The sequence below is a fragment of the Merops nubicus genome, unplaced genomic scaffold (genome assembly GCF_000691845.1).
Source record: "Merops nubicus isolate BGI_N331 unplaced genomic scaffold, ASM69184v1 scaffold41670, whole genome shotgun sequence".
NCBI lineage: Eukaryota > Metazoa > Chordata > Aves > Coraciiformes > Meropidae > Merops > Merops nubicus.
The window spans coordinates 1-208 of record NW_008582942.1 but is presented as its reverse complement, the minus strand read 5'-3'; the positions used below and the strand labels follow the sequence as shown (position 1 = coordinate 208).

Here is a 208-nt window from a genome sequence, read left to right as displayed (position 1 = left end):
GAAGGGAAGGAAAGAAAACCACGCGCACGGGCCAAGGGCTGCCACTCCATACCTGCCCACGAGACCGGTGGCCTGGTGATGCCTTGTCCCCGGCCTCTTCGTTCCAGTCCTCTTCGTTCATGCTGAACCCTGCCCAACCTGCCTAGAGACCGAACACATGAGCAGCGCCCCGCGGCCTGCCCCCGCAGGCCCGCAAAGGACGCTGCCG

The 208-nt window shown here is 65.4% G+C and overlaps 1 protein-coding gene across 1 annotated transcript in view; it reads right to left on the bottom strand.

Moving 5' to 3' along the window:
- DDX4 (DEAD (Asp-Glu-Ala-Asp) box polypeptide 4) overlaps positions 1–121 on the bottom strand; it is a gene marked incomplete at its 3' end in the record, with an annotated part of 19,775 nt that extends 19,654 nt beyond the window's left edge. The window contains 1 exon segment of the mRNA XM_008939148.1: positions 53–121. Coding sequence (XP_008937396.1) covers positions 53–121 — 69 coding nt within the window.
- Positions 122–208: the final 87 nt, after the last annotated feature.